The sequence below is a fragment of the Pogoniulus pusillus genome, chromosome 6 (genome assembly GCF_015220805.1).
Source record: "Pogoniulus pusillus isolate bPogPus1 chromosome 6, bPogPus1.pri, whole genome shotgun sequence".
In the NCBI taxonomy this organism is placed as follows: domain Eukaryota; kingdom Metazoa; phylum Chordata; class Aves; order Piciformes; family Lybiidae; genus Pogoniulus; species Pogoniulus pusillus.
This window is the reverse complement of record NC_087269.1, coordinates 36,591,044-36,615,834: the sequence shown is the minus strand read 5'-3', so window position 1 is coordinate 36,615,834 and position 24,791 is coordinate 36,591,044. Positions and strand designations below refer to the sequence as shown.

General features: G+C 38.1%; 1 protein-coding gene across 10 annotated transcripts in view; it reads left to right on the top strand.

Moving 5' to 3' along the window:
- The first annotated feature begins 573 nt into the window (after positions 1-573).
- The window catches only part of CTNNA3 (catenin alpha 3), a 452,565-nt gene continuing 428,347 nt past the window's right edge, over positions 574-24,791 (top strand). For 9 of the 10 annotated variants that reach the window (XR_010302601.1, XM_064145225.1, XM_064145223.1 and 6 more), the window contains exons 1-4: positions 7,074-7,152; positions 10,553-10,659; positions 15,155-15,347; positions 23,158-23,324. Coding sequence is in view for 9 of the 10 variants with exons in the window: in XM_064145225.1 (XP_064001295.1) it covers positions 7,128-7,152; positions 10,553-10,659; positions 15,155-15,347; positions 23,158-23,324 (492 nt within the window). In the remaining variant the exon portion in view is untranslated. Of the gene's footprint in view, positions 797-2,500; positions 2,623-7,073; positions 7,153-10,552; positions 10,660-15,154; positions 15,348-23,157; positions 23,325-24,791 lie in introns of those variants that run through there. The other variant, XM_064145224.1, reaches the window with a different exon arrangement.

Genomic DNA, 24,791 nt, shown 5'->3' with positions numbered 1-24,791 from the left:
AGTTCCTTAAGATGGGTATTTTCTCATTCTCCACCAGGTTCCAACCCGCCCTGGTGGTCTTGAATGGTTATCTGAGATGAGCGCCACCGTAGTGTTCCTCGCAGAATCTTTGTCTCCCCGGTGGTAGGTCTCCTGACAAATCCGTTTGGGACACGGCCTCTCAGCCAGGTGCCGCTCGGGCACGGCGGAACAAACGCTGCCGATCGAGTGGGCTAAGAGACAGAGCTGCAGTGCGGGGAGCGGGGAGCGGGGGCGCTGGCGGCGCGAGCCCGCCGCCGTCGGGATGGCTGCCGCGGGACGGGCGCCGAGGGCGGGAAGGAGCCGCCTCAGCCAGCCGCGCGCCTGCCGCGAGCGCCCGGGACGGCGGCCGCTGAGGCGGGCGGGCTGCCGGCGTGGCAGAGCCGCTGGGCACCGTCCTCGGCCCTGGGTGCTGTGTGATTTTTGTGCTCCCCGGCCGTGAATTCCTTTCGCACTCAGACAGGTGGGGCCGGCGTAGAGCAGCAGCAGATAGGCTCTCCCTACCTCAGGTCCGCCCTCAGTCCCGCCGGGTTTTCGCACCTGCCTCAAGTAACTGGAGCAAGAGCAGCGGAGGAGGAGAATGGCGGCGTGCGGGAGCTGAGAGAGGTGGAGATGGATCTAGGCAGGTTAAGACGCAGGTTGCAGCAGGAATGTATGTCTGGAGTAGGCTGTGCAGAGAGCCCCGTGCCTGGGAAGACTCAGGGCCAAAGAAGAGGTCTACGAGTGGCCCTTTTCACCGAAGAAAGAATGTGTTTCTAGATACCACTGTGCTGCTCTGGTGCGTCATAGACCCGGTTGCTTTTTGCAGAGCTGTTGTGGGTTTTTAATCTGACTTAAGTGGCACAAATGGTATAGGCATGTAAATAGGAACAAATGTATTTAATGTCGGGATGGTGACAGATGCATTTTAGTAAGGTGTATTCGGCTTTCATCTTGCCAGCCACTTGCCAGGGTAATGCACGCATTCACCTCTGCTGCACTGTTTAAGGCATCAGTCATGCCATTGCTCCTTTGGCTGAGGTGCCTCAACAAAATTTGAAAGTGCTTTCTGGACCTTTTCTAACAAAGTGCTTATTTGCATTAATTTGGGGTGGTGAGCCTCTCGTTCAAAACCTGACAATGATCTGCAGAAAAGAACCCCACAAATTGTAGAGAGTTATGAAGCAGATATGTTTATTACAGCTCTGGGAACAGTTTGCTCCACCAAACCTGCACACCTTGTTTAGTGAATGTTCTGTTTGCTTGGTTTATTAAAAAAACAACCACCAAACAAACCAAGAAGAGTAATCTGCCTTGGCGTAAGAGAATTAAATGAGTCCAGCATATAGAGTTCCAGTAATTTGACAGAGGAATTGACAAACTGCTCACATGTGAGAAACTCTGCTCAGTACCTGATTGTCCGATCACCTATTTTAATTTGTGAAATGTAATAGAAAAGGATAGAAATCTTTGAAAAAAGGAATAACTTAATCTAGCTTAAAAAACCAAACCCAACAACCCCCAAACATATATAATTGAGGGAATCAGTTGGCCGTTGCGCAACAAGGTCTAAATGTGAGTGATTTTTTTTTCTTCCTTACACACCCATCCCCTCACCCACCCCTATTCCTTCCAACTATTTCAGTACTGTCTTTTATGTCTGTGCTAAGTCTCGATTTTTTCCCTCATATATGAGTAGTCATTATGTGGATTCCTTCCACGATCTTTCCCTTATTTTCCCTTCCTTCTGATTGAGCCTCCCCAGTGCTGTTAGCTGGTGTCATATTACCTCAACCTTCAGGCCCTCAGGGCCCTTTTTACCTCTAAATCAACTAAAAATAGCCAAAGTGTTCTGGTTGAAATTTTCCAAAAATAGAATTCAATTTGACACATGGACCTCATAGAGATTTCCAAACTGTATGGTTTGAGGCCATTAAGATCTTAAGCAGCAGAGTCTGTAGCAGACTTTTTAAACTGAGTGCTATTGCAAACTACTTTTCAGGGTGTACTCAAAATTGCTATAACAGCAAATTAACAAAACTTGGATCATGCCTGTTTCTTAAATGATTTTCTTGGTGGAAAATGTGTAAGTAGGATTCTCAATCAAGAATTACATTTGGAGTGCTTTGTGAGAGCAAATGAAGATTGCCATGTGCAGCATGCTTTGAATTAGCTTTTATGATATATAGAATGCAATTACGTTTGACTTGGGTTTTACAGTAATGGCTTTTGCTTTCCTTCTTCCCCTTTTGCCTCTGATGTTCAGCCTAGATTTCACTGATTTCAGAGGGGTCCTTACCATTGCCTTCAGTAGTGTCTGAAGGTCTAAAAGCTCAGTGCAAATTTATTTACATGAGTAGAAATGAGCTTGGGGTTTCTTTCAGTGGCATTTTCAGTAGCAAGTTGTCAGTAAAATCAGGAACTAGCAGTTTAGGAGGAGGTCCCATATGAGTACTGCCCTCCCTATTATGACTCTCTTCCCCTCCTGTTTTGTTTCTCATAGATTAGGAATGACTGGCAACCATTTGCTGTCTCTCTGTCAGTACCTCAGGAGTCAAGCTGCATCAAGAGGAGTCCTTCACAGAGCTGTGTCAAGAATCTCTTGTTAGATTCTTGGTTCAAGAGGTAAGATTGAAGAGGAATGAAGGGAATTTTCCACTTAGTAAAAGCACACGAATCTGTGAATGGAACTGTAGTTACTTAATCAAATAATTGCCTCAAAAGTTTGAGTTAAAAAGCTGGTTCCCTTAAACAACTTTCTAGAAAAATAGCTTTTGAACTTGATTGAAATTTTAAATTACTCAAAGTCTTGTCACTTGAAGGTAGTACCCAAAGTTGTGCAGTGTGTTTGTGTATGTTCTAAATATGAAAAAAATACTGGAATATTGGAGCAGAAAGGATGGATGCTGCTATTTTAAAGGGCTTAACTTACCTTATGATACTCAGCCAGACTTTGCATCTAATGCAAGCAAGATTTTTGTAAATGCATGTTTATCACCTCAGTGTTGAAAATACTGAATTACTGCAGAAGGCAATTTTATGCAGTTATTTTTTATTTTTAAAGTATAAAAGACACTTGTTTATAAATGAGGAGTAGTGGAGGATATTACATTGAATATAACACTTAGTGCATTTCAAAAGGTTTATGTACACTAAGACAATATTTCTTTATGTGGAATCTATTTGAATTCCTCTTATTAAAAGCAAGAGCTATGTTTAGAGCTATTGAAACCCAATAGGCTCCAAACAGCAAAGAAATACCTGGCGGCAGGTGTTTAGAAAAAAATGCTTAATGATTTATTGCTCTTCTTTCTTAATCAGTTGGTTACAGTTAGGAAACTAATCCGACTTGCAACAATGTTAGTTTTTGTGGTTGTTTTTGTGGTTTGTTTGTTTTTTTATTTGCTCTTTAACAAACTCATTTTGAGCTGAAATGAGAGTTAGAATGGGCAGGCTTATCTTTTGTCTTTGTTTTTGAAGCTGTTTTGTCAGAAATGATGCATCAACTAAGTAGGGTTTTTCTTCTGTGCCACATCTTGATTTGAAACCAGTTGTTTGAGTTGATAGAGGAAATAGAGTGCCATGAAGCACCGGAAAGCCCAGTGGAAGAAATAATCTGCATATCAGAGGTCTGTCCTGCTTTTTAGATGTTTAGTAGGTGCTAGCTAACCAGCTGCTTGCCAAGATGCAGAATATTGCAGTTTCTGAGAACCATTTGTCTTTTATTTTCATTTCTATCTCAAAGTTAAGCAGTATCAGTTATGTATGCTACCCTTAATTTTAGGGTTGCTTTACCTATGTCTGAATACAATACAGAAGAATTATGCTACTGAAGTCACTGGACAGAACAAGTAATGCAAACCTTTTTATTAATTTTAAAGTTATTGCATAAAATGATATGTGATAGTGGAGCATCCTGGCATAATGCATGGGAATGACACAAAAAAATCAGTTGACAAGAGTAGTAGCTCTACAAAGAGAATTGGAAAACATGATTTTTTAAATCTATTTGCAACTGAGTAATAAACATTTATGAAGCAAACCAGTATAGTGTAATGTTGCAATAGATAATCCTTATTGAATAACAAAAAAAAGCAAATGTGGGATTGCATTTAACAAAAATAAAATGTAAGAGCCTTGTAGTAGCTTGTCATGGAATTTGTTGTTGCCTGTTTTTTATAATATGAGCTGAATGATACCCTATTTTTAGTGGAAGGTCAACTTGAACATTATTTAAAGAGTCTCTGGTTCTGTATAGAGATAGAAACACTTAGAAAGTGATAACAAAAGTGAGGGCTTGGAGCCAGACCTCCTTAACCTATCACTACCAGCACAGGATAGCCATCCATGTAAGAACTGTGTGCCACCTTGTTCCGTGCTCAGAGTGCATGCAGTGATGAAAATAGCACAGAGGCTCATGTGAAAGGATGATTGTTTATTCTTTAAAAATCTGAAATGGGCTCAGAGAGTTTTAATTTTTTTTTTTTTTTTTTTTAAATAAATGAATGAAATGCTGCCACCTGACATCACACCACCTTCTTTTTCATCTTTTTTTTTTTTGGAAGTAAATACTTTTAAAATATCATAAACACTGCAACTGTGTTTCTGAGACCAAAAACTCCAGTACTGCAAAAATGTGCCTGGAAGAACTGTTGTGAAGATTGATAAAGCATTTCTAAGCCAAGCAGGATTGTTTTCATTGTGCCATCATCCATAATGGTGTATATGCCCTAGAATTTAATTGATATCAGGGGAATTATTTATTCCTGCTGATACAGTGAGAACATTGTCAGGTTCACAAGCTACTGTCATTACACTTCAGTGGGGATTTTTCTTGCGGTGGCTATAGACTCAGGACCATAATACACATTTTTGGATGGCTCTTGGCTGAAAATCAGTCCGGCATGCTAGTGCAAAGCCAAACATAGTGTAGCTGGTCAGAGTTTAAAATTCACACCTCTGCTGGAATGCCTCCTAGAATTTGTCAGTCCGTGGCAACTGGCTGGAAGTGTGTGCGTTCAACCAAGGAAGTAGTTCTGATAGTGTGTGTAAGGGAGAAGAATGTTTTAACTGACCCTACTAAGAATAAGGAATACCTGGGTAACTTTGACATGAGTATGTAACATGAGAGCTTATATTCTTTAGATTTACGGTGGAAATTGTGTTTCAAAACATTTTACTCTTCTTAGACCATCTGTTGGCCTCATTTAGCATCAGTGAAGTGGTCTAGTCATTAGATGCATCACAGCACTCCATCTCAGATTCTGCCGCTGGCATTCTATGCAATCTTGAGTAAATAATTTTCCCACCATGATTCAGTTTTTCTTACATGATACTGGAAGATGACATCTACTTGAAAATGTGCTTTGATGGAATGCGCTGCAAAAAAAGTAGGCATGACTATGAAGGAAAAGAGAGCATGTTCTGAATGCAGTAAACCTTAGGAAAAACTTTGTTTGTTACCTCATTAAATATCAGTTCGTCTGCATGAGTCAGGCTCATTGAGATGTAATACTTCTGCAATCTCAGTCCTTGTATTTTTCCCCGCAAATCTTAAATACAGCCCTTCAAGCTGCTTTGTCAGTCATAACCTGTTCCTTGTCGTGTGGGTTCTCCAGTAAGAATTAGGCTTATGTTGTATTCCTTTTCTTGGTAGATTCATTATAAGGGATGATACACAACATTATTTATGTTTGGAACTATACGGAACAACTTGTTGGAAATCTTGTTTCCTTGAGAATTTCAGCTGTATTTCAGATGTGGTTTGAGTTGGATGATGGATTGAACAATTGGTCTAGGGAGAAAGTAAACAGAGATAGAAGTGAAAGAGAATGTAAAAAAAAAGCATGCCCTGTTGAGTTCCACCCCCCTCCCTCAGCATTATGAGTTATCTTCCAGTTATTTCAGTGCAAACCTACACCTAAATGCAAAGACTGTTTAAATCAAAACCCCTACAGTTAATATATTTATTGACTAATCTGAATCTTGCCACTTTCTTAAATTTCCCAACTATTCTTTCTTTTGTGATGTCTTTGCATTAACAGATGTATTCCCTGGTACTAGTGATAAGAAGTGATAAAATCTGAGGTGGCTAGAGAGTATCCTGACAGCTTCGCATGAAAATAATTTGACAGTGTTAAATGAGCCATATCCTTTCTAAGTCTCAGAGGTATTGCTCCTTTCCAGGGCATGGTCAGGCTGAGACTGTAAATCAGGTCTTTAAGCTTAAAGTCTGTGCTGTTGCATTGTGAACAGAGCTAGAATGCAGCATTCCAAGTGTCTTAGTTCACATATCAGCTTGAGGAACAAAATAAAACACAGCAGCTCTTTGTTGACTCTCTAAGACTTGCTTTGCCCTAGCTGTACTGGCTAGAGAAAGGACAGACAGATTTTTTTACCTGGTGGTGTTGACACAGACTGATGAAGCTGTGTAATAAATACTGAAATAAAGACCAAATAATAAAGCCTATTACATATGCTCAGCAGTGTTTTATGTCTTGAAAGTCCACAAGTGTTCTGTCTTCATATCTTGCTAAAAAATACCAATCCAGGCTACTCAGAGTTAATTTTTTTTCTTGTCTTTCTGCTTTTTAGAAGGTACTAGGCCTATGCACTTTGTTGAATTGATAAGATAGTGTATTATATATCAGTGAAGAATAACATGCAATAGAAAAAAAATCCAAAGAAAACAAATTTGCTGCCAAGTTACTGGGTGAGAGCCTTATGAATCCCTTTGCTGTCCAGCTCGTAATTCTGAGAATGAGTCATTGCCTGAGACAACAGTTGGCGTGCAACCAGAATGTATAGGAGGACAGTAGCTGTGCCGAAAATTTTGAGAATAAGGACCAAAATACCAGTAATTGCACGCTTCATGTCATCTAATCGTTTAAAAGCTTTTTAGCTTTACATTTTTTTGACATATTTGTCCTTTAGTATGTAACTTTAAGGTTGCCCATCCCCCTACCGGCCCTCCAGCAGCCACTGTGTCCTGTCAGTCATCCTGAAATACACTGGTGAGCTTGTCAGGCAGTGCCTTGCAAACGCCTCAGAAGCCAAATAGTGAGCCATAGCAGTTGCACTGAAGTTCCTAACTGAAGAAAATTACTTAGACAGTTGCTTTAGTGCTGAATATGGACCATGTGTATTCTAGGATAGGTGAGTGATGTGCTATTTGGTTTCTAATCATCTATCAAGAAACTGATTCTGTAGTTAATGTTTTCTTATTTCTGCAGAATATCTTTGGCTCTCCTTTCTGACACTAAATAGTTTACGTCTGTGTACAGTGTACTTACAGATTGTTTAGAAGTTGCAGGTAGTGTGTTCACACTGTAGTGCAAATGGATACAGACTTTGACTTTTTCTTGTGTCTTTTTTTTCTTATATCAAAAGATTACACAATTTCATTTGTGATACATCTACTCAAAAGACAAAATTCTCGATATATTAGTAGGTAACACGTGGTAGGAGTGTACAGGTGTTTGATGTTCTGGCTGTTCTCAGACAGCTTAACACTTTCTAAAGACTTTCTAAAAAGATGTAAATAAAAAAGAGAGCCATGAAAGTGTTGGCTAAAGATTTAGAGAAGCTGTGTATTGCAGGTGGTGAAAAATGGGACACACTATTTGGTTGACTCTGGTGTTGGCAAAGGTGTGTGCTCTAGGGTTTTGTCACGGGAGAGGCAGTTTAAAAAGGTGTTAAACAGCTGTACAGTTTGGAAGGGCAGGGATGTGAATGTCAGACATTTGTGGTTTTCAGAGCAGTTTATTAGTATTGTAGGAAAGCTTACTTTAATGGGTCAGAAAGGATCTATTAACATTTGCTGTCTTTAATTGAAGAATTTATGTGGAAGTCTGAATATGGGTGAGGATATGACTTCCCTGCTTGTATAGCAGATCTGCCTATAGCTTAAAATACCTGTATAGCTGTAAGAAAGCTTGAATTTTCGTCTGCTTTGCAGACACAGGAGTCTTTCTGAATATTCATCATCAGTTAATAGGCGTTGGTTATTTGAGATTGCATTTTGCACTAGACCTTTTACTGTTAAGGTTTAGACTTACACTCCTATGTATTTAGTGTATTTCCAAAGAATTACATGATTGAGAAATTGGTTTCACTTCTGTTCTTAGTTTCCATACATGAAGTATCCATGGGTATTAACAGTAAGAATCACTATAGGTAAAATGAAAATACAAAATGCCAGTCTGCTTGTGTGAGTACAGAGTGATCATGTCTGTGGCCTGAGCTTGTAAGAGTGAGTTGTTTTTTTCAGAGGTCACCTCACCGAGGATCTTACTTGCAGAATATAAAGAAACCAGGAGGTGATGCACTTTCATGATGACCTAACTTGCAGTTGTATGAAGCCGTCTGTGTGACTCTGATTTTCTCTTAATGATTTTTGTACTAAATAGCACATGGCAAAAGCCTGTCTTATTTCTTGTTTTGTTGCATGTGCAGTGTATTATTAACAGTTGATAGTCTCACCATTACAAATATACTGGGCTGGAGGGACTGTCAATCTGATTCAGTAGGGCATTTATTATATTGAATGTGTTTGTAGGTAGTTTGAGTTCAGTAACTTTAGATGTCTTCTGTCTGTTGTGGTTCTCCTTGCTCTAAAATTTTGAAAGCATTACTTCAGCAAAGTTTTGAAACAAAGTATTTTTGCTTCTGGGAGCATGCTCTAACCACCAGTCTCTACAGCCATGCTGTGTTTTCAGCCTCTTTTGGTTTGAGCTTCGTAGGTGTTCTACACCGAGTAGAACAGAACCAGCAGAGTATACTGATTCATCCATTTTTAAGCACTTTGTAGTAGTTGCAGTGAAGCTTTGTGAATAAGAGGTGTGGTCTGATGACTTGTAGGACTACACCTGCCAGAGGATATGTAACAATCTGAGCTAGCAGAAGGGCTGTGGACCTTTTCCTGATAAGAAGACCTGTTTCTGAAGCAGTGAATAATGAGGGGACTCAGTTCCCTTCAAACAGAGGGATGAGTTAAACTGGAGTATTTCAAAACAGGGGGAATATCCTACTTACTCATTTACTGTATAGAAAGATAATCACTGACACTGGCAATTTTGAGAGCCTCAGATCTTATTTCTTTTGGGTTTGTTACAAATATCAAGAAATTAAACGTTTAAAATAGGATCAAATAATTTGTACTGACATTTCTAGAGTGCTCTTTCTTATATTTCTCTTAGAAAGAAAAGTGTAGTTCTGGACAACCTGATCCTAAGCTTTTATGCTTTTTTCTTTTTTTTCAACTTGGAAATAAATCTAGAAAGTAATTTTTTTTGTATCACCTGGCTGTATGCATCTGAATCTAGGGAAACTTAGGTCCATGACTCATATAGTCTGTAATAAAAGAATAAACTTGGCACTTGGATAACCTTTACTAGGTGTGGCAACCCCCTACATTACCTTTAATTCTTTAGCTGTTGTTCATAATATCTTTGTTTACAAGTGAATTGTGGGTAAATATTCTGTTCTAAGTGGTTTAGATTCATTTCTACATAGCTTGGTATAAAAGCCTTAAGCCTAATGTGTTGTATTAAATCACTGCTAGGTTCACCAGAAGGTGACAATACATCTCTTTAGCTTGCACAATTATAGTGCCTTATTACTTTTGTATACAGCAGCAGTGGCAGTAATAAGTCTTGCTTAAAAAGGACAGGTATCCATTATTTGTGTATTGGCTAAAAAAAGGCTTTACTGAGCTATGTTTTATGGGAAGTTAAGTTACTGGGAAATTTAAAAAGTATTTTATTTTGGGACAATAATCAGTTGCATTCATCCTAAAGCACAGTTATAATTCTTTGTTGGCACAGACACATTTCATTGCAGCTCAAGGCCTGAACCACAACCCAGTGAACTCAGTGAAAACCCTTAAATTAACATCAGTGGACTATGGATCAAGCGCTTAATGAATGATTATTCACTTTAAAGACCTTTCTTAGCTGTACTTCCATCTTATTGACTTTAGTAATAGGCTTTCTTGACTTATCTGTCTTGACACTTAGAAAATATTTGTAATTACAGAGTATAAAATAATGGTATTATTTACTTTTTCCTGCTATTAATGGCCAGGAATTTTAAAGTTTGCTCTATTTTGTTCTCAAATTGTTTGTTATGACCACTGTAATTTGATACAGGTGTTGTGCACATAGCATGAATGCTTTTTGTTTTATGATAAATACAATAATACAGAATATTTGCTTTTTAAGTCTTTTTTTATACTACATAACTTGTATTTGAAAGTCTTCTAATGCAATTATTTTTCTGTATTTTTTAATATATGATAATTCTAGAAATCTGGAGCAGAAAACATTGAATTGTATGTACTTTAAATGAATTATTTTTTATTTGATGGAAGTATCTGCTTTTTTTCCACAATTAAAAAATGCTATGTTGAAAACATCTGTTTTATCCCTCGAAATCTTAAACTTGGTATGGCATCAGGTCTGTACTCCCGTAGGCAGTCTCTAGACTCTGACAGAGGGCCATGAGACCTGTGGTTATGACTAACAAGTGCTAATTGATTTGTTTTTTTTAAACCTAGGTGAAATGTCAGCAAGAGAGCCAAGCATTAAACTGAAAATTGACCCTCGAGATCTGCAGATCCAGACATTTACTGTGGAGAAATTGTTGGAGCCGTTGATAATTCAGGTATTTTGGTATTGCAGAAAATAAATTAGATAAGCATAGAGGGAAGAGAATAAAGCTGAAGAATTTTGTCTAAGAACACTGTTACTAAAGGTATACCCACAGCTCTCCTGTACTTGTGGTTTACTCTTGCTCAGAAACTGTCCAGGGGTATCCATCTTCTTCCAGAATTGGCTATTCATTTAATCATTTCCATTTTTGACAATGACATATGATACATCACAGCAAATGTGTCATATTCTAGCTAGTCTTTTGTACAGTATTATCTAGTGGATATTAAAGTACACTGCAAATGGATTTCCAACACATCAGAAGTTTCATGTTGTAAATGGTGCACTCAATGGAAAAGAAGAGCCTTGAAATCCGTACATGAGTTTCTTTTTCTGAATTTTGAAAATAATTGCCTTCTGTTGCTTTTTAGGAGAGGTGCTCTTAGAACAGTGCAAGTTGTTGCATATTGTGTAACTGTGTAATGTGTGTAACTGTAAAAAGATGTCTGTAGCAATATGTTACAGGGTAAAGAACAGAAAGGACATTTTCTGTGTCCAAGAGGGAGCATTGGTGAAGAGAGCAAAACTAGACTGAATACTATTCCAGAGTACAGTATTCTGTCTGTTTGCATGTTTATATAGGTGTAAGAACTTAGTAAAAAGAAGTAAAGACATGTCTACCCTTTACTATAATTTCTGTGGGTTTTTTTTCTATTTTTGTTTTCAATTTACTACTTTTCTATTACAAATTGTTTTAATTAATACAGAATCAAATATTCACGTACTTGGATGGATATTAAAGGAAGACTACTTTTTTCTTGTGCAACTCAGGGACTTTATTTGACTTCACTCAGGCACATAGGTACATGGTAGTTAAATTTTGTTCTTGCAGGAATGTATTTCTGCTCAGATGATTTTTTCCCCCTTCACCCTGGGAACCAGACTGTGACAAAGAATGTTGTATTTTCCCATCTAAAACTTCTGCTTCTCCCAAACTTATCTAGCCTCTTTTGTTTATTTTTCATTATAATCTTCACACCCAATCTTTTCCAAACAGGCAATTCTATTCAAATGACATTACCAGATTCTCTCTCTTCACTGCAATCTGCGGTTGACAGTGGTGGTCACTTTGAAGCTGTGCAAAGAGCACGACAGGTTGTTTTGCGTAGAATTCTCTAAGGTGACAATTTCTCCCTCATTGAAATAAACCAATACTGCTTGATTACAGTGTTAGGAGGATTGCAGGGGCGAGAGTCTCACAGTGTTTCCCCCTCTGCATCCCAAACAGTGGTGTGACCCAAATTGTTAAGTTGAAATAGTGCTATGCAGGGCTCCGCATTGATAGAAACTTTTATGTTAAAAGTGATGTAACTGCCTCAGTGTAATTCTGTGTCCAGCTTCATAAACCACTCTCATGGTGATATTCTGCCAGCTGCTCTCTGTTTCTGCCTATTGAAAAAACGTTTCTTGAATCCTATCCAATTGCCCCCCTCAGCACAAAGGTTTCTCTCTGTGGACTTTATTTTATCTTATTCCAGATACTTTGAGAACATTAATTTTGAAAGTAAGACTTCTAGGTGAAGTTCCCTGTCAATGCATCTGGCAAATTAAAAATGATGGTTGTCAAAATTGACATCGTTCAGCTGACAGCTGCCTTGTTGTAAGTTGACTGCATGCTCAAACAATCTTAATTCTGGGCTTTTATGAGAGGTGCACTCTGTCATGGAGCAATTACTGTGAAGCAATCAGTCAATCATAAAGCATTTTCGTTCACACAGCTTGTGCTAGATCTACTCACCAAATATAACAATCAATGTAACGGAAAATATCCGCTTGTTTTTTCTCATTCTAAGACTGAAGTCTGTTTAATCTCTTTGCTCTACTGTATAGTGATCACAGTTATGACAAGGAATAACTTTGGTATAAGTTTGATTCTGTAGCCAACTCTTTCAAGAATTTTTTCCCTTTTAAATGTACATACAAGTAAAATTTTTTCAAGATAGGATTAGTGGAATTCATAAGCTTTATTAATTCATGGAGGAAATGCTTGATAATTGCCTTTACCATCATTGCAAGTCTTATAAGCTGTAAAATTATATCTAAAGCTCTCTCTTTCTATTTATGTATACATGTACACTATATGTGTTAGGTGTCTGCACGTATACATAAGCAAACATCTGTAAGAGATTTTCCTTGCCAAAAATCTTACCTCCCTCTCTTTAAATTTTATACTTATGCATGAGCTAAGGAAAGTTGGTGGCAGCAAGTAAGTTTTCCAGAATGTAGAAACTTTCATGTATTTTAGGATCTCTTGCATAATTGATTAAAAAAAAAAAAAGGAAATAGAAAGACATTTATTCTCACCTATCATCCACATGAATAAAAGTTTACTTACATAGAAAACATATGCTCTTGGTTTTAGTTCTATGCATGGTGAGTTTATGCACACTGGAAGTAATTAATCAATTTTTTGATTCTGATACAGTGCACAGGGTAGTTGTACTTTTGTCATTAAATCACTGCCATTATGCCTTATTTTTTCAAATGTCTAGAGACAAAAGAATGATTTTTGATGATTGATACTTTGAAATACTTTTCTATTGATATCAAAGGTAAACCAAATATTTTGATACTGAAGATACCACAGCAATGTCTTTCCTTGGTTACTACAGTATTGAAATATTGTCTGTAAGTGCTGAACTCAATTTCTGCACAGTTCCTTAAGACTTCAATATTTGAGATAACCACAACAAAAATGTTTGCCTCTTCAGCCTAATAAATAATAGTAATAACAGGCAGCAAGATGATGATTCAGCTTTGCAGCTGTGATAGCATATGGTCTTGAAAATTTCACTTGAAAAACCCTTGTGCCTCTAGCACAACTACAAAATAGACTGCTGACAATGATTTCCATTGACTGTGGGAGACCTGCTGTGTGTGGCAATCAGGTGTTAACTGGGAAATGCAGGCAGGCATGAGCAGTATTACTAAGGGGATGTTTGTCTTTTTTCTTACAGGGATATAATTTCGACTTTCTTTTTTGCCACTGCTGCAAACTGTGTTGACAGTGGATCAAAAGAGCACTTTGTGTTAGCTACTGTGTACTTAAACTCTTTCTGTGTAGGATCTGCATAAAGCTTTTGCTCTCTTTGGAATTTTGAATTAAGAGAACTCAGGGTAGTTTTTCTGTATTCTTGAATCTCCACGAGCTATCAATTTTTGACTTGTATTGGAGATTGCAACCTGCCTCTGATATCTCTGATATTTCCTGACAGTGATGCTGTCTTACAGTCAAAAATTTTCACCTGCAGAAAGGATTGTTTTTCATATTTTTTCTCTACGTCCTTTCCTCTTCCTTCAGAACATATGAAGGAACAGTATATAGAATGGTATTATACGTGTGAAGAAGACTGTAGTCTGAATGTGTTTAAGGGTCATTTGGATGTGGTGCTTAGGGATGTGGTTTAAGATGAGTCTTGTAGAGCTGGCTTATAGGTTGGACTTGGTCATCCTGAGGGTTTTTTCGAACCTGGATGTTTCTGTAATTCTGTGAAATACCATTTAATAAAATGAAGTAGTTATATAGCTGTTCTATGTGTTCATTGAACTCCAAGACTACAGTTAGACGATGTCATTCTATCTATGTTCTGACACAGATAACAGAATGGGATGATTAAAAAACATCACCAAACGTAATGAAAATATGTTTAAAAATATCTGTATGACACTTCTCTTTTAAAATATTTTAGGAGTCTTTCCATAGTGTGACAGCTGAAGAAATGCCATGTAGAATAGTCTGTTAGAAAGACCGAGTTGGCGTGTGGAGGCTGTGTTCGGATGCTGAGGAATGGGGAGTGGGATGCTGTATAAAAATAAGTTCTTTATGGATGTCGAAGTGCATTGGTGCAAACGTACTGTGGGCAAATCTGCAGTAAACCTACATCCAGAGTAAAACCATGCACAATTTTAGTGTTGAGGGCCTCCCTGAGAATTATGGGGTGCTATGTTCTGAGCACTGTGATCCTTATTTTTAAGAAGAGAAAGCATTTTGAAATGTGTCAGTATACATTTGGGATGTTTGCTTCGGAGGTTTAAACTGCAGTGTGAGAAAGACTCAGCACTAATCATATTTCCTGCCTTGGCTGAAGCCTCCTTGGTTAGCATTAGTATTTTTGGTTTTGTTTTTTTTTTTACCATGAAGAAATCTTGAAATAAGCAGTGTCAGGAGTTTGCATCAGGATTAATATGGCAGTGAGATTTCTATTGACTTTGCTTTGGTCATACAAGAAGAAGAATACATATTATGTAGAATTGTCTGTCAAATTCGATGTAATGGTTTTGCCCATTCGCTGCCTGTATGCTGAGGTTTTCCCTATCTTTCCCTAAAGCAGGGGAAATCTCATTGCTTATTCTTAATTTATAGATCTATTTATTTTTTTTGGTGAATAATACGATTTCACTTATAAAACTTACACCATGATGGGTTTTTTTGTTTCTTTTAATTATAGGTTACAACACTAGTGAACTGTCCACAGAATCCTTCTAGTAAGAAAAAGGGTCGTTCCAAAAGAGCCTGTGTTTTGCTAGCTTCTGTGGAAGAAGCCACTTGGAATCTCTTGGACAAGGGTGAAAAAATTGCAAAGGAATCAATCGTGTTTAAAGAGGAACTTCATACAGCACTCGCTGATGTCCAGAAAGAGAGTAAGTATATGAAAAATAATTCAGGCACCACAAGGAATTGCTTCAACCATTGTAGCACTGGAACCTAGGATATCCATGAGAAATATGTTTTGATGTTCAAATTACTCAACTTCTGTGTTGTCTAATTGGATGTTTTCAGACATCACTTATAAGGAGGTAAAGTGTGCAAACTGAGCTTTGTTGTGAAAAACACTCTTCTATCAATGGAAGTTTTGTTTTTTTTGTGGTGGGGGTTTTGGTTGGTTTTTCTTTCAGTGAAGACTGAATGCCCCTTATTAATTTTAGTGGCTTTAAAGCACTTTAAGCACAACAAATGCGTGTAAAAAAATCAAACCCAGAAATTGTGTCTCTTCTGTGGGGTAGTAAGGACTTAATTTGGCAATGTGTAGCAGTCCTGTTAGGAGGTATGTTTTGAGACTTCAGTAGGAGGAGGATGGATTCAAGAATCATGCTCTCATGATAGAACAGCTTGTCTATGGTGAGTTTTGCCATACCCTCATCACCTCTCTTCCTATTTCCATACAGATTCCCAGAACAGAACCAGGTTTTATGATCTGCTGAGAACTTTCTGTCAGGCTCTTTACTGCTTTTTCATTTTTAGTCTCCCCAGTGACAATAAGGGCCTAGTGAGTGAATATGAAGGCTAGAGTCAAATAAGCCAAATGACAAACACCCAAAATATGTTCTTGCAGAAATCAACCCTGAAAATTGATTCAGAAGAAGGCGTTAGAGACAAAAAAGAACTAAGTAGTAACACTTTTAATGCCTTGTCATTTGCGAGATGTGTACTTTCATCACTGCTCCACGAATTTTGTAAACAAGTGGTTCCCAAGGTTTGCTTGGAATCAGAGGGACTGATGAAAACCTTCCCAAATAAGTGAGAGCAGACAAGCAGAAAGCAGTGATCTGTACCACAAAGTTATTATTGGGCCACGTTATCAAATAAGTTACCTACCAGGCTTGGTTTTATCAAGGTGCCAAATGGGCTCAGTTGCCTTTTCACTTCTGAGCAGCATATAGGGTATGTTCTTATAGCATGAGACAACTTGTGCCTGAAGGACTCAGTGTTACCTATTTAAATCAGATCTTTTTATCACCCTACTCTTACTGAAGTTGCAAGGCAGTCAGGATTCTTTTGTTGCTGCTTTTTTCTTGTATTTTGTCTTTCTCAGTGTGCAGCTAGTGTGGTTTTTTGAGTCTTCACTGTTGTAACGTGAGTGATTACTGCCTATTGGCATCTACTGGGTCTAGAGATGGCTGCATTTTAGAGTGTGATATATACACATGATGTCTGAGATACCTTAAGGTCCTTTGTGATTAAAAGACTTATGACCAGTAAATACCATTGTTATTTGTCACACTGAACAGCTGAAGCTTTAAAAAAAAATCATTCATTTAGAGTAGTCTTAAAATGTTAGCTCATCCATTCCAGGCTGACAACACAAGGCGAGAATAAAATATATAGGTTTATATTGATTTTTATACAGAGATAATATAAAAATATGTCATATTTTCAATTTATTGATTGATTCTCAGCCAAGACCAGAGATAGCTACAAAAATAAATAATACATAAAGTAGATTATATACACCTCATACATTTGGAAAGAAAGCTAAGTCCATGTTTTCATCCACTGTTATGCAATGACAAACCACGTGCTCACAGCTAATCTTCCTCCAAGGATTTGCCAAACTACACAAGATAATTTTAAGAAGCAGGTGAATAATTGTAAGATAAATAGCAGTTTTTAAACTTTGCAGATATTTTTAGTTCTTTGAAATGGTGTATTACTTTTAATTTGTGGTATGCCATATCATATGTAACTTTACTGCCTGTTATTCAGGTAGCATTCTGCTGCTGTGAAATGTCTCATATTATTTACTTCAAGCTCTTTGAGAGCATGTGGGTTACAAACTGTGCTTGCATGCAGTCACCTGCCATGCATGTCATAGAACATAGCATTTAATTTTCTGTGGGCATATCTTTGTGTGGTGAGTGGCAGGCATTTTTATTAATATGCTCTTAAATTACGATTTTTTTTGTGTGTGTGTGTCTGGCTACTGCCTGTATTTATTTTACAGTGGAATTTTGAAACAATGTTATAAATAATTTTGCTTAGATTTGAGCCAAGCTGATAGAGCCAGAGCTACATGCCAGTATCTGGGAAGAATAAATGCTCTCTCACCTCTTCTGGTATTTTATCTTGTGTCACCTACTGTAACATGAGAATTAAACACTTACTTCTTTTGAATGTCAGTTGCCAGTGTGAAAGTGCTGCTTGGTTACTTTTGGAGCTCATTCATTGGGGTTCCATTTTGAGTGATAGACTTTTTCAAGCTGCTGCTGCTAATCCTGTTCACGATAATATGTTGGGGAATAAATGGACAAATTAGTAGGAACATGTGACCAGTTGAGACAGATAAAGAGATTTGCCTTGTTTAATTCTGCTGATGCAGTTGTGACTCATCTGAGGTGTTCAGAAATGGGGACATAGGTGTGTCTTCATTGGCTGCAGTTGTCCTTAACAAACACTGTCAGTAGATGAGTTTTTTTTAATTTAGTTTCCATTAAGATGTGATACTTGCAGTTTGCAGTTACACAGGCATAGCTAAAATGTTTGGTATTTATTACCATTGTCTGATGACTATATACAGTCAGAAACACAACAGTTGTTGTCTGTATTGTTTCTATCAATGTTTCATGCCTTTAGCTGTTATCATGCTCAAGTGTGTTCCTAGATAAGCCTTTCATCACACATAACAGGGAACTGAATGCAAATTACTTGCTGGAGTTACGTTTTGAGCCTTCAGTCACTCTTAAAGAAGAAATTAGAAAAAAGAGAATTTGGTACTTTGTGTATCCATATTTAATATGTTTTGACATTAAGTGGAGGAGGCAAGACCTCAGCATGGCAGAAACTTCCACTCCCTGCACGAAATGGGGCGATTACTATAAGGATGTTTAGTGAAGGACAAGGATAGCCATCTCATGTATGATGCTATATTTGTACATGTCTCCCCCCCCAAATGTTAAAAATAAGCTTAACTTTCTTGTTCTGCATTAAGAGTTACATGTGTATGCTCTGCATCTGAGGGACATTCATTCTGAGAAATAGAATTTGGATATTCAAATGGCTTGAAATAACCTGTGCCATGCCACTTTTGCATCAAACCAATAACAGATCTCATGCAGAAAAGCTTCTGATATCACCATCACTGGATTGAGTATCCCTGAGTGGGAAAAGAGGAATGAAGGGATGGATGTAAGGCATGAAGAGGGTGTATGGAGGCTCTGATTACACATTAGGAAGAGCTGTATGAGATGTGGAAGTGGAACTTCCTGGTATGCAGCAGTGAAATAATTGCAATGCAACAGGGTGCAGTGGTATCTGAGTGGGGTTAAGAGACAGTGTGACAGGAGAAAAATACCCTGTAACATCTACAGAAATCTATTGTGAGAATTTAAGTTACCATGGTGTTGAATAGTAGGAACACAGAGGAAGTATCAGTCTGCTTTGCTCTGACAACTGTTAGTGTCACTTTCAGCTGGTTGTGGGTCTAGAACAGGTGATTCAACTAGTGAATAGTATTTGATCTCTTGGTTTTGGGAAAGGGTGCACTGATGTGACATTGACTTTCAGCCTTCTCTGATTTTGCTTATGTGTTAGTCGAGGCCTGAGTAGCTTAAGACTACAAATAGTAGAGTAAGTCAGAGTTTATACATTTTTCTCTTAGGGGTATAAACACTTGGTTTGTTTCTTCTCTCAGGTTTGGGAATAGAACAATTGAAGTCTTTTTACTGACTCTGGTATGTGTCTCCTTTTTAAGCCTGTTTCTCTAGAGCTGTAAATCCAGCAGCTTCTAAGGGTGCAGTCCACAGGAGTGGGCAGTGGAACTTTCTTGGCAACAATACCTCCTTGTGGGAGGACACAAGAATGGCATAAAATGCACTGCATTCCATGTAGATATCACACTGCTGCAGCTAAAAATGAAAACAGAGGAGAAAGCCAGATGTGAAAACAAATATAAGAGAGAAATGTGATGCATAGATTTTCTTCCTCCTACTTAGTCCTATTTAAAGAAATTAGAGAAGAAAGCGTTATTTTCCTGGGCTTGCCAAAATGATGGAGAACATTTACCTATTGTTAGTGTGACGTTGAGCAGTCTGTGAGGGGTGCTCCCTGCTCACAAGTGTTACTGCAAGTATCTGCCATGAGCTAGCAACCCAACATTAATGTGTACCTTTTGTCAGCTACTGGCCAAAAGGCTTACAGTTGACTTGTCCATAGATTATTGAACAAGGAGGCACTATCTTCCTTCAAATTTGCATCTCGCTGCTTCTGTAGACTCTTTGAAGCTTAGTAGCAGGTGAGCTTTTACTGCCAGCCTCACTTTCCCATCAGTGAGGGGTTTAACTTGGTCTCTTTTCTGATTTCTAATTTTCATGGCAAAGCAGTTAGCTCATTTTGAATATCTTCCTTGGTATAAAAAAATTATTGAAGTTGTTCAGAAAGCTGAAAAGTTACAAGGGTGGCAAATCAAGCAGTGATGATGTTAATTTTATTGTCCTGGGAAAGAAATAGTGTCAGTATTTGTTACAATGGATCCTGAGGCACTAAGGGGGACACTCATACATCTTAATTGCAGAAAGGAATATCCTTGCTTAACGCTTTCTTGTCTTATTAAGACATGCTATGTGTCAGTTTTGTGGCTTTGTGAAATTGTTTTTAAGAATCTGCATAAAGATTAGAGTGTAAATGCTCTTTTTACAGCCTGAGAGATAACATCTTGAATTTAAGATATCCAAATCCAGTTTCTTGCAGGGTAAACAGGTGGTGTTAAATACTATGCAAATAAAAAGGAGACAGTTAGTCTTTTACATACTTTTTTTGGTGGAAATTTGGTCAGTTTTCTTTCTGTTTGAAGTCATAAAAGAAATAAAAGGGCAAGGATTTGAGTTTCATGATAGAGTGTGGGTGCATTGTATATCCCATGTCCAACAATGAGTTTCCAAATTCAGTATCTTAAATGACAAACTAAGAATTCCCGAACTGCTACTAATTTATAGTAGTACAGTTTTAGTAGTCACCATCAAAAATACATCTAAAGATAACTGCCCTTGCTAGCAGAATTTAATCTCTCCACTTCTCCTCTGCCCAGCATTACTGTACTCAAATCAGTGCTTTGAAACTTCTGGTACTGAAAACAGTACTTGTCTGGAGAAGTGTTTCTGTCTGTTGCAGATGGAGAATTAAAAAACTTTCGAAATGGATGTTCTTGATTAATACTTGATTTTTATTTCTTGCAGTTGTGTGTGGTTTTTTTTTTCTTTTTGTGTGATGTGCTCAGCTGTTGTGTGTTATCACAGAATCACAGGAACATTCAGGTTGGAAAAGACCCTTGGGATCACCAAGTCAAACCTGTAACCCTACTCTACAAAATTCATCTTAAACCATATTCCTAAGCACCACACACTAGTGACTGGCTGCCAACTGAATTTAACTCCATTGGCCACCACTGTCTGGGCCTTCCTGTCCAGCCAGTGCTTTCTCCAGAAAATGGTATGCTCATCCAACCCATGAGTAGCCAATTTGTCTACAAGAATTCTTTGGGGAACAGTATCAAAGGCTTTTTGAAAGTCTGGGAACACAACATCAACATCCTTTCCCTTGTCCAGTAGCTGAGTGCTCTTGTCATAGAAGGGTATCAGGTTGGTCAGGCAGGACCTGCCCCTCATAAACCCATGCTGGCTTGGCCTTATCCCCTGGTTGTTGTCTATATGATGTATGATGGCATTTGAGATGACCTGCTCCATGACCTTCCCTGGCACGGAGGTCAGACTAACAGGTCTGTAGTTTCCAGGATCTTCCTTTCTGCCCTCCTTGTAGATAGCTTTTACATTTGCTACCCTCTTACTAGCTCATATACAAACGTTCTAACTTGTCTCGAGCACAAGAAATTGATAGGGTTTATTTCAATGATTTTGTGATGTAGCAAGTGCTGACACCAGATCTCAAATTAGTATGATTTTTAGTTATTGATGGAACTTACTAATCATGTACTTGAAGATACATGATTTGAGCAAAACCTGTAATAAATCCAAGAGAAAACCAGAAAGCACAATGAAAATGTATGCTTCTGTAAGAGATGATGTGTTTTCGTGAGTTGGAAGTGTTCAGTGTTCTGAGAATCAGGCCAGTCCTGTCTCAGGTCTCTGTAGTAACTGGTAGGTTTATTTCTATAACCTTTGCTCAGTATCTTTCTCAAAAGCAGTGTCTATTAAGTGCAATAAAACTTTTTTTTTCCTTTTTCACTATGAAGTGGCATACAGAACAGCCTGGCAAACTCTGGTGCTCTTGCATAGTTCTCATTCAGTTCTGACTGAGGAAGCACAGCAAAGTCTCTAATTATGGCAAATCCCTGCTGTTTGCATTCATTTCTATCAACAGGCATTAATTACTGACTGTATTTTTCACAAACTCTGTGGCTGAGTTTTTCCTTTGACTCCAAATGTACGTGTGGTTAAGGCAGTAGAACTTTTCATGACTTTGCTTTGATTTTATGACCACATACTCTGAAGCACACATGCCAATAGTCTTCCTGCATGAGACCTGTCCAGACTTCTTGCCTTTGAGTGGAACTCTACTGTGCTAAGGGTACCATGAAATTTTATTTCGGCAGGCTTAGATTTGCAGAACAAAATGGAACAAAAATTACATGTTCCTGCACTATCTCTTTCTGTGTCACTGCTTAGAGTAAGGTACTCCATTCTGATAACCAAATAGGTTATTTAAATATAGGTAGAAAGAATATTGCATAATAAACAAAGCACATAATTTGGGAGCAGTCATTTTCTTGAAAAATACTATATTTTTCTTTACTTTTGCATCCAAAATCCAGGGCACTGTAAGAGAGTTGCCAACAACGAATATGCAATGTTTGAATTGCTGCATTTGCTGCTGATGTTCCTGAATTTTAGCACAGATGAAACTGTTAATCTTTTACAGTTTTAATCTGTTTTTGATTTCCAAGCTGATAGAAGGAATTCAGTGGGTCAGGCATTTATTTTAGCAGTTTCTGCTTGTGCAACAGGAGTTTTCCAGTGCCCTTTTGTGCAGAGATCTCTCAGGGTGTACCATCACTAGCAAAGCTCCCAGGTGATACTAGACTTTGAAATGCTTTTAGAAATTAGTAATGACTTTTTTTTTTCCCCCAGAGTATGTGTAGGTGGCAGACCACTTAAAGTAAACTTACATCTTTGTCATTGTTGACTTTGTTGTTCAACTATGTTTGCAAAATCTTGTGTTGGGGAGTAGTATTGTTGGCTATTGCCACAGTTACTAGCTCCATTGCACAGGTTTAACATATTTCATGTCAGAGTCAGACTTACGAGTGTATGGGATTTCCATTCCATTAAGTTAGATTTATAGTGAGAAGGACAATATTTGATTCCCTTCTGTGACCAGGAATTATTTAACAGCAAGCACAGCAAAGTGCACAGTAACACAAAAAAAAGGTGACTAGAAAAGTTTAATACAGTGCCCCTAGGCTCATTGTGTACAGTTGAGAGTAATAGCATGATTGCCAAGGGAGTTATTTCAGAATTGATTCAGAAGAACAGAAGGGGAACATCATTCAAAAATGTGGCACATTCTGCATGATCTGTAGTAACTAACTTTCATTTCAAGGCATTAGGGCAGCAAAGCAATGCCAGAGTTGGTGATATTTGAGACTTGACAAATATCTGATGATTTTAGGTATTTTTTTCCCTGTGTGTTGTGCCTAAGGGAATTTCTGGCTTCATTTTGCAGGTCAAGCCTTAAAGGTATCAGCAGAGGCCTTTACCAGTGATCCCTGCTATCTGCCTAAGAGGCAGGCTGTTGTCCAGGCAGCACGATCTCTACTTTCAGCTGTCACAAGGCTTCTTATTCTGGCGGACATGGTTGATGTGGCATACTTACTGGAACACATAACTATGGTAAGTAGAATTTGATTTAGGCTCCCTTTAGCTAGAGAAGTTTCTGCTGAGGGTTCTTTCTGCACTGAAAGTTCTTTTTTTGTCTGGATATTGCAGATCTCATGCATGTAACACCTTGGCAATTGGTAGGAGTGTAGATTCTAGATGAGATTTGCAGAATGTACCAAACCCAGAAAAAGTCTTCTACTTTAACTCAACATATTTGATCTGGGGAAGCAGATGGCTGTCTGTACAATTGCATTGTAACTTTGTTTTATTTATTGTTTTCTGTCTTCTTACTTGAATTGTACTTGTATAGCTCTTCATGCATGAAACCTACTTGAATTTTGTGGCAGTACTAGGGAATAATTTATTTGTGGAGAATTTTAACAATGAAATTTTATGTGGATATTGCCAGAAGGAAAGAACTGAGTAGGTAAAGGTCTGTCTCTGTTGAAGTTACTCTCTAGTTTGTGAGAGATGTCAACTAAAAGGAGACAGAGAATATGTGTGAGAGGAACCTCTGGCGACTCCCCAGTTCCAGTTACATATATGTACCCTACAGACAGAAAACCAGAAAATCCTAATGTTGGTAAAGCTTGAAAAATGGTGCAGTAGAAAATATTCTCCAGATGCCACTTAACTTTTTCACTTAAGGGAGTAATGAGTTTTGGAAGTACTGATTATGTTAGCAATATGTTTTAGGTAATCTTTTTTTGGTTTTTCTTCCCTACGTGGCTCTCTTTGTACAGAAGCTATGGCTTCATACCTCCGTTCCCATATAAAACTAACCAGTGAATGGGCTACTATTGCTGAATTAGGTGAATGTCCACAGCTCTGTTCTTCAGCATCAAAGTACTTTCCTGTCTATATAAACTTGAGTTCATTTCAGGTCAGCCATAGTGTCTCATGTGTTCCTTCTTTGAACAGTGTGACTTTGATCTTTCCAGCATCATGCATCTGACCACAAAAAATGTGTTTACTGGGAAGTGCTTCATTCAGTCTGGTGTGCGTCTTTGTTCGGGAGTGCAAGGAATTGTTCTATTTTTGTTTCCTTTTTTCTCCCTAACAGTTTTGTCTGAAAGACTGATACAAATTTGAAGTCCTATTGACTTCTCAATGTTTCAGGGCAGAGGTGAATAGTCAGTGCCACCTCTAATAATGCCTCATGATACAAGAGGACTCACTGACTTAAAAGGGACCATTTTGGAGCAAATTCAGTTTGAGGAGGACAAGGGAATGAAAATTTTGATGCTAATCAGAGTAGCAACAGTGTTTTGGAATAAAACAATGTTGTGTAGGTTTCAGTGTTGTGTTTGAAACATCCCAAATTGACAGTTGTTGGAGGTGTTGTACAGGCTAAATGAACACTGCATAAGCTTTTTTGTTGTTATATAGATATGAAATTTGTCAGCTCTAAGAGGAGTGGTCTATGGATTTTGTATTGCTTGTGGAAAATGTTCTTAAATCATAATTTCCACTGGTAAC